This window comes from Solanum verrucosum, unplaced genomic scaffold (genome assembly GCF_900185275.1).
Source record: "Solanum verrucosum unplaced genomic scaffold, falcon-dt-bn FXZP01000165.1, whole genome shotgun sequence".
Classification (NCBI taxonomy): Eukaryota; Viridiplantae; Streptophyta; class Magnoliopsida; order Solanales; family Solanaceae; genus Solanum; species Solanum verrucosum.
Window position 1 is genome coordinate 1,433,142 of NW_026020340.1, and position 13,403 is coordinate 1,446,544.

Here is a 13,403-nt window from a genome sequence, read left to right on the forward strand (position 1 = left end):
ATTATTTCATTACTATTTTTTTGCTCTTCGTCCTTTCTGGTAGGATTTGCACGGCTCTTTGTTAGTTGCTATGTTTTTTTACGATTTTTTTTTATACTTAAATTTGTTGCTCCTGAGTTGATGTCTTTCGAAAATAACTTTTCTACTTTCACGAGGTAATAATAAGGTCTACGTACACTGTACCCTCCCTAAAAGCACTGGATTTGTTGCACTTGAGTCGGTTTCTTTTGAAAACAACTTGTGAAATTTCACTTTGTTATTATCTACTAGTATTACTTATAGTATAGAAATAAATAATTGGTGTTGGTAAATATATTTATTGAATAATAATGTATTTTTAGTGAACATTTATAAAATATAGTGGATTTTACTGTTATGAGTGAACATGTAATTCAAGAAGTGGGGGTAGAAATTAGAGGGGTTTACTTGCATATTGTATGGGTCAATTTCAACATGAAATAAATTTCTAGCTGCCTTTTTTGGAAAATAATGTCCTTCTAATTTGGATTATATATATAGTCTTTTTTCATACTATATTTTTTGGGGTTATAAGAAGTTGAAGTTGCATTAGGAATATGTTAGAATAGGTCCACATCAAACTATATCAAATAAAAAAAAAATAGTAAGTAGATATTATGTTACTAATATATATTGTAACATACTATGGTTTTTAATAATTAATAAGTCCTAACTTTGTTACTTTTTATGTAATGTTCATGAATATTCTTTGATCTGTTTTTTTGTCCCAAAACTTAGAAAAGTTGATTTGATCATATAGGTAGACAATTTACTATAGGAATAGAGGATTCGTTAGTAAATACAATATGTTATCTGATATAAATAAGAAATGAAATTTAAATTTTATTTATATAAATTAATATTTTATTTTCTAACAAACGAACTATTAAAATTGATTGACTTGATTTTTATGTAACCTTAGAGTCAGTAGTTCAAACGCATGATTCAATCTAGACTACTATTGACATTTTCTTCTTCAAAGTTTCATAAATTATTTAACCATTAAGGATTTTAATAGGAGAGATTGATTTAGAGGCAGTAATAATTAAGGGACTAACTATTGTGTTTTAGTAGTATAGGATTTTTATATATATTTTGTTTTGTTTTTTCCCAAAAAAAATTATCCTTTTATGGTGAGTCGAAATATATTATGATAAGACAAGCAAACAACAAAAAAGCATTTTAGTCAATTTTTATAATTATCAAAATAGACCATGAATTTTTTAAAATAAAACAATATATTATGTACTATATTTGTTTGCAAGGAAAATATTGTACAAAAATTTGATAACGATTGTGATGCAATTAAGTATCAAAACATTAATTTCACTGGATTATGCTTAAAATTAAGAAAAATCTTACACATTAATAACACTAAGCATCATTTGTTGACTCTCTCAAAAAGATTATAATAATAAATAAAAAAAAATTAAATAATTATTAGAGCATAGAAGAAGTCTAATATAGTTACTCTCTAACTCACCATAATTTGGTAATCTATCTAAATTTTGACGTATTCAAAAGGATTTAATAAGTCATATATATAATCTTTCTATTCCGAATTAATATTTATATTATGATCTCGACTAATTTGATTGTGTGTCATATAACACACATTAAAGGGGAAGTTCAAAAGTGTCTAACATGATTTTATTTTTTTCATCCTTAAACTTGGATGAATGTTAAAAATAAATATTCGGTCAGATCCACCCATAAGAGGTGCTAATTAGCTCGTTAGATTGTCCTTCTCCTTAACCCTAACTCTTGATGTATAATTAATGCACCATTAAGAATGTAGAAGAAGTGTTTTTTTTGTAGGTTGTAGACAAAGGAAATTTATCGCTCCATTTCGTGAGAATTTTTTATGATCGATGACACAAGTTGTGCTAGCTACAGATCCATTTTTACTACGGAGAAATTCTCAAGTGTCCCAACAAGTATATTACTACTATATTAGAAAAATCTTAGTCATCCACCTCAACCCTCAGTAACAGGGAGGAGCTAGAACCTCAAATACGAATTCAATCGAATCTAGTAATTTTTGCTTGGATAATATAATTGTGTTAATTTTTTTTTTACTAAATATGTATAGATATTGATTTAAAACCTAGTTATTGTTAAATAAGCAACATATAAAATTTTGAAAAAAAAAAGAAACGTATAAAATTAAAATTTTGGCTTTGTCATGACTAATAATATAATCATAATGTATTTCTTCCTTTAACTCAAACTTAGTATTTTTTTTTGATAAATTCAAACTTAGTATTACTTCTAAAGAAAGTAGGGTCTATTGCATTTTATCAAACCAAGAAATTAAAGAAAACATAATGAATTGCACAAGGAAATGAACTATTTTGACTTTCAGCCACTTGATGAAATCTTTGATTGAGTTTTGATATATAATTTTTTTTTTGTTTGTTAAGAAAATGCAAAAAAATGCTCAAACTTTAATTTGTGAACAATAATCTTTTGTAACCTACAACACCAATAATAACATACATACTCATAGGTGAAGTCTGAAGATGGATCTTGTGTGTACACAGTCTTTTCAACTTTAATTTATATGTACCTTACAAACGTAAGATTGAGAAATTGTTTCCATATCTGTACCTTACGAACGTAAGATTGAGAAACTGTTTTCATTTTTGAGAAAGTCAAGTTCATCTAATTTGATTGAAAAGTTGGTCAATATTGTTAGAGATTCATCAAATTTGATTGAAAAATTAGTCAATATTGTTAGTTGAGTACCAAATTTAACATATTATGTTATTCAGTCAAATTTATTACAGTACTGTTAAAGATAGAAAATAAACTTTGAATTACTTAATATTATGTAGTATTATATATATTTGTACACAATATCTTCTCATAATTAGTATCCATGGAAAGCAAATTACCAACATCTAATTAACTTAGCAAAAGGTGAAATAATACAAATATTTCATGATTTATACTTTTAATGTCAAACTAATGAATACATGATATGTATCATATGTATATTTTTATTCTTTCGTCGTAACTTCTTTTCATACCACACATTGCCAGTACCGTCAAAACAAAAGAACTAGTAAATTATGTTCGTCAATTAAGTTTGTTCAATAGAAGTATAATTTGATTGAAATGTTCAATATTGGTGCGCACTAAAATTAACTATATGTACATACTTAAATTAATTAATTTACTATAATTACCTAATTTAGTAAAACAATTATATATAATTAAGTGATAGAAGCTTACGTGCAAATGTTTGTCATACATCAACTTGCTTTGTGTAACCAAGTAACTAAAGTGAGTTTATATCACAAAACTATTATGTTTTTCTTTAAGATAAATGAAAAAATGTCATCTCTTGGCCATATATATATTAAGATAAAAAATTATTTTTACCTTAATTTTCAACATAGTTCTACTAATCTATCTATATATAATAGGAGAGGAAAAAACGCATACGTGTCAACACCACAAAATTTATAGATATATTAAATAAAAAATAATTTTAAAAAATAAAACAGTTCAAAAATAAAACATAAATTTAAAACAATTTTTAAAATCTGTTTACGTTAACTACACCAATTCTAACAAACTAATGGTATAACTTCCTGCGCTATTCAAAAAGAAAAAAATATATACTAGGACAAAATCCAACTTTTACTACTTGGAAATTTTAAAGAGTTAAATTAAATTTAAAGTTTTTTTTTAAAAAAAAGATAATATAAAAAAAACAAGATTTATATGTATATATATATCTATATATCTATTTATAATAGGAGAGGAAAAAACGCATACGTGTCAACACCACAAAATTTATAGATATATTGAATAAAAAACAATTTAAAAACCAAAACAGTTCAAAAATAAAACATAAATTAAAAACAGTTTTAAAAATCTGTTTATGTTAACTACACCAATTCTAACAAACTAATTGTATAACTTCCTGCGTTATTCAAAAAGAAAAAAATATATACTAGGACAAAATCCAACTTTTACCACTTGGAAATTTTAAAGAGTTAAATTAAATTTAAAGTTATTTTTAAAAAAAAAAGATAATATCAAAAAATAAGATTTTTTAATATATATATATATATATATATATATATAGGAAAGGTGATAGCGCTTGCGTGTCAGCGTCACAATTAATCTCTACTTTTTAACTTTTAAATTATCAATTAATTCAATATAATTAATTTGTTTTTTTAATAAAGAAAATAAGTTACTATTTTTGAAGATAAGTTAGAGTTTTTCACTTAATAAAAAAAAAAAATTTAGAAAAACGTGTTATTCTTGAATTTTGAGTTTGAAAAAAATAATTAAATTGATTAATAAAAAGTATCTATTTAATAAATAACAATAATAATAATAATAATAATAATAATAATAATAGTATAATTTTTTTTTAAAAAAATCATCCAACTGAATAGTCTATTTTATAATAATAATCTGAATTTATAATTAAATTAACTAAGTTAATTTAAAATCCGAAAATAAAAATAAAAATGAAAAATTACAAACGAAAAAGGAAAAAAAATTGAAAACACGATTTTGAGTTTTTTTTTTTTTAAAAAAAAAAAAGTCTAACTTCCCACGTTTTCTAAAAATAAAAAAATACATATTATGGACAAAATCAAAATTTTACAACTTCTCAATTTTAAAGAATTAAACTTAAATTTATAATTAGTTTAACTAAATTAATTTAAAATCTTATTTAGTATAAAATTAGTGGGATCAGTTTAAACTTTAGATAAAATATTGTTATCTTTTAAATTTTGAGTTACAAACAGGGCAGTAGTGTAAAGGTAACTAATTAAAATTAGATAATTAATTTGAAAATAAATAACAGTTATGTGGTTTGAATTTTGAAAATTCCACTAAATCTATAACTGTTATGTGGTTTGAATTATAAATTTGATTTTAACTTCATTAAAAGATAATATATTTATGACAGTTTTAATAAGGCAGTTTTAATAGTGATTTATGACCGTTTTATTTTAAATTTTAAATGCTTATAAAATCAAAAAGATAGAGCAGCGTTGGAAACCACCACTCCTCCTACTTCCCCTGTTCCCCATTCCCTTCTATCACGGACATCTTTTTCTCACGTATTTTTTTTTTTTGCTTTTTATTTTGTGGTGATTGGTTGAATTTTTATGTAACTATCATCCAAATAATTGTTCATATAGCATAATTGATCATTATTTCTTATTGAATTATTTGTAGATAGTGTTATTTCTATGTGAAGATAAAATTTCAATTCTTATTTTTATTCATTAATTTAATTTGTATTTTATTTTATTGTTAAGTTCAAGAATTTGTGATTATTGATTAGTTTTGCATCAATTTTATCTGATATCCCCGAAGGGATGATTTAGTTTTATATCAGTACTAACCATTTGAATTTTGGATGGTTGTTTCCACATAAAAAACACAAGAATGAATGGTTAATCTCAAAATCAAGTGCTTAGCCGATAATTCTTGAGAATGATGAAGATCTTCTCAATTCTGGCATTGGATTTTCTTTTCGATTGTGATGGTAAATGCAAATTCATTTCCTATTACTCATTTTCATATATCAGGTAAAGAAGTGATCATGTGCAAATTTCTCTATTAAATAATTGTATCATTTTAAAAAAAAAAAAAAATATTCTCACGTTTAAAAAAATTACATATATAACTACCCCAATAATGTTCTGCTAAAGTTTAGGAATAACACATTTATGTTTACATTTAAATAAATTTTAAAAAACAAATCAATTTAGCCTATTGTTATGTAAATTATATTACGATAAAATATCTGGTAGATAATTGCATGTACAAGTAATGATGCTATAATTTAGGTTTTTAAAATATATTGCATGTACCCATATAAGAGTGCAATGATTTAGGAATTAAAATATATTTATATAAAATTAAATATTGAATATAAAATTAAATATGTTAGTAACACAAAAATTCTTAAATTTTCGAATTTAAAAAATATTAAATATTACATCTACTCATCTTTTTAATTATTGTTCTCCAATCTATTATTTTATATATTTATATTATATATAATAAAAGTCTAAAACAAATAATTTTGGAAACGTGGGTGATGAGTTGTGTAGGGAGAAAAATAAGCGAATATTTAAAAATTTTGTTTTGCTAATTATATAAAATATTATCAAAATTGTCTAAATAATTAATTTAAAATTTAAATTTTAAAACATAAGTAACTAATCTTATCTTTATCCTTGAAAGCACCTCTTTTTTAGAAACTAAAGCGTAGTTTTTTGCTCTTCTTTTTTCTTTATTTTCTATTTATATATTCCGTTAGAATTTTGAATTTAAAAACAATTAATTCAATTTTTCAATTTTTATTCTTAATTTAAATTAATTATGTTGATAATTATAATTTAAATAGGTAGTTTTAAAACCTCCACTACCTAGCTATTTCTGAACAGTTTTTTTAATCAATTTGTAAAAAGTGTAAATATTTTCACTAAATAATATATTATAAAATTTTGAATCCTACCATAAAATTTCGAATCCTAATTTTTTTTTTTTAAAAAACATAAATATTTAAATTAAATTTCAAAATAGAAATGCTAATTTTTTGTGGTTTTCAAGTTTAAAATAAAAAATTTAAACTTTGAAAATCTAAAAAATAAAAATAAAAAAACACGCGGAAGTTATGCATCTGAAATTTAGTTTTTGAGCCTAATTTTGTGGAACTATCAAGTATTATCCTTTGAAATAACTTAATTTAAATTATTAAATCTAATTACATTTAAAAATTAATTTAATTTTATCATTTAAAAATGACATCTAATTACTCATATTATAAACCCACGCCTGGATGTTTCATTTAAAATTCATCATTTAAATAATATATTTAATTTTGAAGTTTTATATCAATTTATTTTATTAACATTTTAAAATAAATATTTTAAAGAAAAATACAACTTATAATCTCTATGTTCTACCTTTTATTGATAAAAAAAAATTGAACTAATAATTAATAATAATCTATACTAATAATTATAATATATTATTTTATTTTTTAAAAAGCCAACCAAATATGTCGTTTTAATCTTTATTTTGAAAAAAAAAAATATTTACCCAACTAAATAGGGAGTTTTAAAACTTCCCATTACACTCCTACTTCTAACCAAATTGAAAAACTTTTATATTAAAATTATTTATTTAAAAAAAACCCCAAGGAAGTTTCTTTTAAAATTTATCATTTAAATATTATTTAATATTTTAAGTTTTATTTCAGATTTTTTTATTTGCTTTTAAAAATAAATATATTTTTAATAAGATATAACCTATAATCTAAAAAATAGAACTAATAATAATATTAATCCAAGTATAATGTTATGATAAACATAATTTAATGTCTTCTATGTTTATTATTATTATTATTATTATTATTATTATTATTATTATTATTATTATTATTATTTATTTATTTATTTATTTTTGCAGGTTTTCAACCTTAACACAAGATAAATGAGGAATTGTCATAGCAAAAATTATAAAATGATAATCTCTATCACTATCATAAACATAGAAGGCATCAAGTTATGTTTTCATAATATTACTTTTAAAGGACAATCAAATTTCAAAATTGGAAAATAATTTTATGAGAAATAAAATTTAACTTTTGAATTTAAGATAAATAATATTTATCCATATCTAGCTAGCGTTAAATTCTATCTTGAACAATATCACTATTATAAGTCATTTAGCAAATTTAAAACTATTCACAATTTTATATAACAACATTAAATTAAGTTGAAAATTGCGATTTTAAAATATACGATAAGTTTTTAATTTTCAATTTTTAACTTTTTAAATTTGAATTCAAAGATAACTATAATTACACATAATATGCTTTTATTGGATAAAATTCAAATAAACAACCTCTCCTTTATATCTATATGTTTTATGATATATTCAAATTAAAATTTAATATATCCTCTACATACATTGATTAAATCTAATATAGCGATTGTACTAATTAAGATTATTTTTACCTTTATATCAATTTTCTATTATATTTTACACAAACTAATACAATAAATAATATTTTGAATCTTTTAATTTTGAATAAAACATATATAAAATGTTTCAACATGTTATTTAGTCTTATGATATCAAATAGTTCATATGGAAGGTTAGAATTGATAAATTATTAACATAATTTATTTTTATTCAAACAACATAAAAAGAATAAACTATATATATATATATATATATATATATATATATATATAATATAAATTAGATTGTACTAATAATATTAATTTAATATTGCTCAAATACACAAGGTAATGATTTGTATTATTATTATTATTATTATTATTATTATTATTATTATTATTATTATTATTATTATTATAATAATAAATTAAATATATTATTAAGTGCATTGTACATTTTATTAGTTATTTTTAATTATATAATATTACATTTTAAATTATCCGCGCAACGCGCGGGCACGTATACTAGTAAATATAATACCAATAGAATCAAAAATTTCGTTAAGAAGATTCAACTTCTATTATATATACATAAAATGACATTAATTGTTATTTTGGATATACAATATAGTTTTTCATCAAAGAAGATTCAGAGATGGACTCGTTGCACCCACGTGTCTCCGCCCCGTCTTTTTGGATGACACAAGCTGGGAAAGGCTGACTTGGCATGGGAGAATTGGTCCAAAATGGGAGCATGAAAAATGATGTGTTTAAGACAGTTGGCATATATTTATATTGACATGTCTGCCGGCATGCATATTGCCTTTGATTACTCCTATTATTATATTGTTGTTATGTTATTGTCATTAATAATTATTATAGTCTTTTTAAAAAGATGAGGATTAGAGGAAATAATCCCTACCAACTATACTTTGAATATGGACATTATAAAGATTGTGTTAATTTGGAGATGGACCTTTGAATCTAAAAGTTTCAAAGTTAAACAACGTTGGAAGAGATTTAGTAGCTGAAGGGTAAGTTTAGTAACGACGTAACATATAAAGTGGAGATGAAAGTGAAGATCAATGCATGAGTCTTACCTAAGAGAGGAAGTTACAAATAGGCAGGTTGAATGAGTTATAATTTTATGGACTAATTTGCCACCTCTAATTCAAAGTACCTTTAGTTTGTGTCACCAAGGAGATTATGGGGAAACTGATCGATGATGATACCACACATCGTATTGGAGCGGAATCGGTGAGAGATGTTTGCCTATGTGGTATTGTGCTATAAGAACGTGTTACCAAGGCTTAAATGTAAGAACTAGAGAGTAGTGGTTAATTAGATCAACATTGTTGTATGCGGTAGACTGTTGGACATTCACGAACGCTCATGTTCAGTAGATTAAACTAACGAAGATGAGAATACTTAGATAGATGTGTGGATTTACTAATAAGAATTGGAATCTTTTAATAATACAAATTATGAGATTTTTATGTTTAAGAAATTCCTTTGTTTCAATAGATTTTATTTCCTTCATTTTATTTATAGAAATTGATCATTTGACTTACATTTCTGATTATTATTATTACTTTTTTGTGGTCAAAAGTAGAAAAAAGTCACGGCTGACACGTTTTTTCTGCTTGACCCACTCTTGACGTATTTTATTTTACGAATTAAATTATATAAATTTTGATCAATATTTTAGGATATACTTTTTTATTAGATTAATGATTTTAAAACTATTTAACATGTCTATAAATAGATAAGTCGAATCACTTCACTTTAAAATCGAACCAACCGATATATATCCCTAGCTCCGAGCTTACAAGATATAAAATCATCTTTGTTAAGAAGAGTTTACCCCTAACATGAAACTTTCCGTAGCAAATCTCAATTCAGAATTAGTCATACCCTCCAATGTACATAACATAAACATGAGTAGATCAAATAGATATTAAATTTTAATTTTCTTTCTTCATTTTACTTGTCACGTTTCACCTTACGAAAATCAAATTACATGGACTTTGATCAATATTTTAGGATATACTTTTTTATTAGATTAATAATTCTATAACATTGTAGTTATAGTCATGTCTATAAATTGATAAGTTGAACCACTTAACTTCAAAATCGAACCAAACTGACTGATACACATTCTAGCTTCGAGCCCTACACGATATAAATTTATCTTTGTTAAAAAAGAGTTTACCCCTAAAATCTCAATTCAGAGTTACTCATACCTTTCAATGTAGATAACGGACAACGGTGGTAAAAAAATAAAAAAAATCTTTCCTAATTAGTATACAAAAATAGAAAATAGAAAGAAAAAAAAAAGACCTCTTGTATCCGTTATTTACGATCCATTTTGACCCTAAAAAAACTAGAAAAAATGACAAATTATTTTATTTATTTATTTTCAGACCAAAAAAGAATTAGTCTTTAGGGAAATTCGTTATATTTTCAATCCCAAATTTTATCATTGATCCATTTTTATCGGACCATTTTAACCTCAATAAATACCCATAATTAAAAAAAATAACACAAATAAACTAAAACACTATTTCATTTTTATTTTTTATTTTTTGAAAAAAAAATCTTGAAATTTTCATCTATGGCAGATTCCGAAGACACGAAGAAAATGGTGACATTAAAATCAAACGACGATAAAGAATTTGAAGTTGAAGAAGCAGCAATTATTCAATCGGAAATGATTAAAAATATGATCGAAGATGGATGTGCTACGGGTGTAATTCCATTACCAAATATCGATAGTAAAACGTTAACTAAAGTAATTGAGTATCTAAATAAGCACATTACTAAGGACGAGGACGAGGATGAGGACGAAGCTGATGATAAAGGGAAGGCTGTGGAAACAGGTGAGTAATAAGAATGTGGGTAAATGGGTGAGTGGGGTCAAATTGGGAAGGGCAAAATGGGTAAAGTTCATGAATAGTCACTTTTCTGTCATATATTTGGAAAAAAAAAGTAATCATTAACTAATAATCATGTTATATAGAAAAACTAACTTATTTCAAGTACTAATAAAAGCATTCATTACAAACTCTTGTGCTCACTTATCTCAAGTATAGGATGTTTTCCCTGAGCATGTCTGTATTGAATACGTTTTTTTCGTGTAGAATAGAGATTCTCTCTAAGATTGATAGAAGATACGTTTTCTTTCTCTGATTAAAGGTTGTCCAAAGAGGACTAAGAGACAGATGTTGTGCTTGCAAGTAAGCTTTCTTTTCTGATGAATCGCATAATTATACGATTATATCGACTGGTGGAGTTTCAGATTCCACTAGTGAAGTTTCACAAGGTGGAAAAATGATAGTTATAACTTGCTTAAAATTTGCATGGACCAATAGTGGTTGGTTCAAATAATAGATCATAAATCAAGTCGCGCCACATGGCCAAATCTCTCTTGAGCTTTGGTTGGATTTTGACTTGTCGTATTATATGTTTTGACCTAATATTTTGATAGGTTCTTTTGTTGGAGTAATGTATGGAATGAGCCTATATAGGCTCATTACATTCGAGATTTGACCTTAAGTAATTGAGCATGAGAGGCAAACGTATCGAAGGATTCATGTTAAACTAAGTTTTATCAGATAATCGAAAATAGAGGATCTTGAAACATAAGTACTAACGAAAATTGAGATGAACTTAACTCGATATCTGTTAGATCAAGTCATAACTCAACTCGACTTACACATAAATGGATTAATTTCTACTACCTCTCGTAGGTGAGGAAGACGATCTCAAGGAGTTCGATGAACAATTCGTGAGTGTGGATTGGGAAGAGCTCTTCGATATCATAATGGCTGCGAATTATTTGAACATTCACGAGTTGATGGAGTTGTGTTGCCAATCTGCAGCTGATAGGTTGAAGAACAAGAGTGTTAGAGCTGTTCGCGAGATGTTAAAGATTACAAATGATCTTACTGAGGAAGAAGAGAAAGAGATTATCAACGATGCTCCGTGGGCATTTGAAGGTCCTGAGATTGATGATACCGTTAACTAGGTTATAGTAATCGTATAGTTTATTAATAAGTTAGATAGTCGAGGTGTGTCCAAGCTGATCCTGATACTATAGTTATCAAAGAAAAAGTAATAAGTAGTGGCTAAAGGGTCTATATGGACTTTTTAGATATAATGTTAGTTCTTTTACTTTGCTTGTTATTCATGGTGTTTTAGTGTATTTTGCACTGTTGAATAATTGAGTTATTTATTTTTATGATGCAATTTTAGCCTATGACATTGAGGATTATATGTATATATCCTCTAACAATGGCGGAATTATGATTTTCATTAAGAGGATTCAAAATATAAAGAAGTACACATATGAAGAAGCTAAAGAAATTTAACATCAACTAGACGTACATAAACATAATTTTGATCTTATATATACAATTTACCCCCTAACTCCGTCCATTTCATCAAAATTTTCTTCTTTCTTTCTGATTTTTATTTTTTTGATAAAGAATCTCATGAAATTGCTCATGTATTAGAAGTGATGTTGTTCAGACTAATCAAAAATGTTATTTTTTTTGTGTATTGAATCCTTCAAAAATAGTAAATTTTTTGAAGATCCAACACCGATGTGACGACAATTTTGAAAAATTCTAGCAATATTGATTAGAAGAACATTTATGTACTAACTATCAAGTTATTTCAAAGTCCAAAATGGAAAAAAGAATTAGCTTTAACTAACACAAATACACACACGTATAGATATAGAGTTGATAATAAAAGTTAAAGTAATTACATACATAAAATAAACATATAGCAAGATTAACTAAATACTAAACCTAACAACAACATGACAACAATAACATATCGGTGTAATCCCACAAGTGAAATCTGGAGAAAACCAAACAACAAAGGTGAAAAAAAGAAGTGACTCCCAAGAAAGGCAATATATATATATATATATATATATATATATATATATATATATGTTATAGCTTCAATTCTTCTCCCTGCTACACAAGAAAACAAATAACTTCAAACACAAAAGTTAGTTATTACTACTATAAATTAAAATGTTGATGATAAAACACACACATCTAAGTTACACTTTTCGCAAGTTTCATATCTCAATTATCCATTGTTATATTTACCTACCTAAACTCTCACTTTTTCGCGAGTTTCATACCTTAGTTGTCACTCCTTTGTGTTAAAACACACCTCAATGCTGAGTTGGCCTACATGCTCCTATTGTCAAATGACAATAAATATTTGGCCTACTCAACATCGAGGTGTGTTTTCATACAAAGGGAATGATAGTTTAGGTAGGTAAAGCGAAAAATGGATTGTTAGTTAGGATATGAAACTCGCAAAAAAGTGATAGTTTATTACAACAGAAGGACAAGAATACCTTTACCATGTAGATCATACATTTCCTCCCTCAATCTTAGGGTT

General features: G+C 25.1%; 1 protein-coding gene across 1 annotated transcript; it reads left to right on the forward strand.

Moving 5' to 3' along the window:
- Positions 1 to 10,585: 10,585 nt before the first annotated feature.
- LOC125837167 (SKP1-like protein 1) lies at positions 10,586 to 12,059 on the forward strand. The gene is made up of 2 exons (XM_049516309.1): positions 10,586 to 10,855; positions 11,726 to 12,059. Exons 1-2 carry the CDS (start codon positions 10,591 to 10,593, stop codon positions 12,001 to 12,003), a joined length of 543 nt encoding a protein of 180 aa, XP_049372266.1. The 5' UTR covers positions 10,586 to 10,590; the 3' UTR covers positions 12,004 to 12,059.
- The last annotated feature ends 1,344 nt before the right edge of the window (positions 12,060 to 13,403 follow it).

Excerpts from the sequence above, each read along its gene's own strand:
- LOC125837167 (XM_049516309.1), top strand. The coding sequence starts at position 10,591 with ATGGCAGATTCCGAAGACACGAAGAAAATGGTGACATTAAAATCAAAC. Across the intron at positions 10,856-11,725 it reads AGGGAAGGCTGTGGAAACAG|GTGAGGAAGACGATCTCAAG; the intron begins GTGAGTAATAAG and ends TACCTCTCGTAG.